The 3,353-nt window shown below is 47.8% G+C and overlaps 1 protein-coding gene across 1 annotated transcript; it reads right to left on the bottom strand.

Moving 5' to 3' along the window:
• Nucleotides 1-344: 344 nt before the first annotated feature.
• CCL26 (C-C motif chemokine ligand 26) lies at nt 345-3,094 on the bottom strand. The gene is made up of 3 exons (XM_050783912.1): nt 2,943-3,094; nt 2,727-2,841; nt 345-602 (listed from the first exon to the last, which is right to left on the bottom strand). The coding sequence occupies exons 1-3, from the start codon at nt 3,013-3,015 to the stop codon at nt 506-508; spliced, it is 285 nt and encodes a 94-aa protein (XP_050639869.1). The 5' UTR covers nt 3,016-3,094; the 3' UTR covers nt 345-505.
• Between the last annotated feature and the right edge of the window lie 259 nt (nt 3,095-3,353).

Raw genomic sequence — 3,353 nt, forward strand, 5'->3', positions numbered from 1 at the left:
CTTTCTTTCTTAAGAGAAAACGCTGCCCAACTCGGAGCTACTGCAATTTACACGGTACTAACAGGCTGTGAGGTGTTGCACAGAAATAAGTTTATTTACTTTTCCAAATAAACTAAACTTACTTCTCTAAATAATGTTAAAACATTCACCAAGCATTTTCCCAAAGTGTCTTAAAATTACCCTTGCTTTTTTTTTGCATGAACAAACAAAAACCCAAGGCAGAATTCAGTATCAGGGTCCGCTCGGGGGTTGAGGACCTCCCAGGCAGCCAGCCATGCATACTGAATCAGTTTGCTTTCCTTGAAGAAAACTCGGGTTTTATGGACAAAGAATGTTATGAAAAGTCAACTCTATGAAGAACCTTTATTAAAATATCTCTGGGAGAAAACACCCACTCCTCCCCAGCAGGCCCATGGAACCTTCGGAAAAGATCCTGCAGGTTCCCCCTGAGGGCTGCAGAGCCAAGAGCCGGGTCCAGGCGTCCTCGGATGAAAATTCAGCTGAGTCACAATTGTTTCTGAGTTTTCAATAAAGAAATGTATCTTTGCACCCATTTTTTCTTTGGATTGGTACAGACTTTCTTGCCTCTTTTGGTAGTGAATCTGTGAAAGAGCGACATGGATAAGTTAATATTGAGACTCTTTGCCTCCTGGGATGGGATAGAAAGGGAAGGAGGGGCGGTTTCCTCACTAGTCTTCTGGCCTTGCCACAAACCTGTTGCTGTCTGTCCCTGTCCCCTCTTCTCCTGGGCCTTGCCTCCCTCCTCTTTGCTACCTTGATTTCCACTGGAAACTATGCCTCCAGATCCACCTCTCCCAGGTGTCATTTACCATTTTCCACCAGTTCTAGCCTGTAGCATGTGACCTGCACCAGGATACTTAATTTTTTTTTTTTTTTTTTTTGAGACAAACTCTTGCTCTGTTGCCCAGGTTGGAGTGCAATGACGTGATCTCAGCTCATTGCAACCTCCATTTCCCAGGTTCAAGCAATACTCCTGCCTCAGACGCCCAAGTAACTGGGATTATAGGCACGCATCAGCACGCCCAGCTAATTTTTGTATTTTTAGTAGAGATGGGTTTTTGCCATGTTGGCCAGGGTGATCTCGAACTCCTGACCTCAGGCGATCTGCCCACATTGGCCTCCCAAAGTGCTGGGATAACAGGCGTGAGCCATCACACCTAGCCTTTATTTTTATTTTATTTTTTTTTTGAGACGGAGTTTCACTCTTGTTGCCCAGGCTAGAGTGCAATGGTGCGATCTCGGCTCACCGCAACCTCCGCCTCCCAGATTCAAGCAATTCTCCCGCCCCAGCCTCCCGAGTAGCTGGGATTACAGGCATGTGCCACCATGCTTGGCTAATCTTTTATTTTTAGTAGAGACAGGGTTTCTCCATGTTGGTCAGGCTGGTCTGGAACTCCCGACCTCAGGTGATGCACCTGCCTCGGCCTACCGAAGTGCTGGGATTACAGGCATGAGCCACCATGCCTGGCCTATTTTATTTTTTTTTTGAAACAGTTTCTCTCTTGTCACCCAGGCTGGAATGCAGTGGCACGATCTGGACTCACTGCAAACTCCACCTCCTGGGTTCAAGCGATTCTCCTGCCTCAGCCTCTGGAGTAGCTGGGCTTACAAGCCTGTGCCACCTCGCCCGGCCGGTTCTTTCATTGTAACAGAACAGCTTTATTGGGACACAGTTCATACGGCACATACAGTTGACTCTTAAACAATACGGGTTTGACCTCTGTGGGGCTACTTATAGGCAGCCTTTTTCCAACCAAAGGAGGATGGAAAATACAGTACTCAGTGATGCAAAACCTGCATAAATGCAGGGGAAATTGTATGCCGAAATCCTGGCACCAATCCCCTGTGGGTACTGGGGGATAACTGTAATTCACTCTTTTTTTTTTTTTTTTTTTTTTTCTTTTGTTAGGGATGAAGTCTGTGTTACCCAGGCTGGAGTGCAGTGGTGCGATCATAGCTCACTGCAGCCTTGAACTCCTGGGCTCAAGCAATTGTCTAAACCTCCCCACCATGTACAGCTCCATCCATTTAAAGGGTATAATTATAATTCAATGGTTTTTTATTATAGTCATAGATTATGCAACCATCACCACAATCAACTTTAGGATATTTTCACCACCCCAGAAAGGAACCCTACACTCAACATGTTATTTAATTGTTAACCACATTTTCAAGATTATTCATCACAGCTGATGATTCCTGAACTCCTTACCTCACGTGAGTTTATTAAAAGTGGGGGTTGGCTGGGCCCAGTGGCTCACACCTGTAATCCCAGCATTTTGGGAGGCTGAGGCGGGCAAATCACCTGAGTTCAGGAGTTCAACACCAGCCTGGCCAACATGGTGAAATTCTGTCCCTCCTAATAACACAAAAATTAGCTGGGCATGATGGCATGTGCCTGTAATCCCAGCTACTTGGGAGGCTGAGGCAGGAGAATTGCTTGAACCTGGGAGGCAGAGGTTGCAGTGAGCCGAGATCATGCCATTGCACTCCAGCCTGGGCAACAAGAACGAAACTCAGTCTCAAAAAGAAAAAAAAAAAAAAAAGAGTCAGGTTCTTCTACCTGAAGCTCAGAGTCACACTTGTTAGTGTGCAGAGGGGGTTTTCCAGGTTCCCATCCTAAGGCTCATCCTGGGGGTCTGCCCAGCACCCAGCCTATTCCATGGCTGACAGGGTCCCTGAAAGCACGTCTGAGAAATACTCACATTACAGCCTGCTGGGAGCAGCTGCTACTGGTGAATTCATAGCTTTGCACCCGGGTCCAGGGAAGGGACTTGTGGCTGTGTTGGAAGCAGCATGTCTTGGCTATGTCAGTCCCACCTAAAAATCAGGGAGAGGAAGGGCTTTGGAGACGCTCCTTTCCGTCCACTCCCAGGAGGTCCAGGAAGGAACCCCAGGAGGGGAATGGGCCAGCTACGTACGTGTGGCAGTTCCAAGGTGGAGACTCAAGAGGGACGCCAGGATCACAGCAGAGGCCACGGACAGGCCCATCATGATGCTGCAAATCAGGCCCTTCACAGGTTTCTCCCAAACTGCTCCTGCTTGATCCCCTTTTATGAGGCTGAGATGGCTCTGAAAACAATTCCAGAGAATTTTGTGGTTGGGAACAAAAGCAGCACTTTTGACCCATCGAAGAAAAAGCAACCTAACACTCGTGGGAAGGAAATTAGACAGCGAAGAAAGATAATCTGGGGCCGGGCGTCGCGGCTCACGCCTGTGATCACAGCACTTTGGGAGGCCGAGGCGGGCGGATCACTTGAGGTCAGGAGTTCAAGATCAGCCTGGCCAACATGGAGAAACCCTATCTCTACTAAAAACACAAAAATTGGCCG

The sequence above is a fragment of the Macaca thibetana genome, chromosome 3 (genome assembly GCF_024542745.1).
Source record: "Macaca thibetana thibetana isolate TM-01 chromosome 3, ASM2454274v1, whole genome shotgun sequence".
NCBI lineage: Eukaryota > Metazoa > Chordata > Mammalia > Primates > Cercopithecidae > Macaca > Macaca thibetana.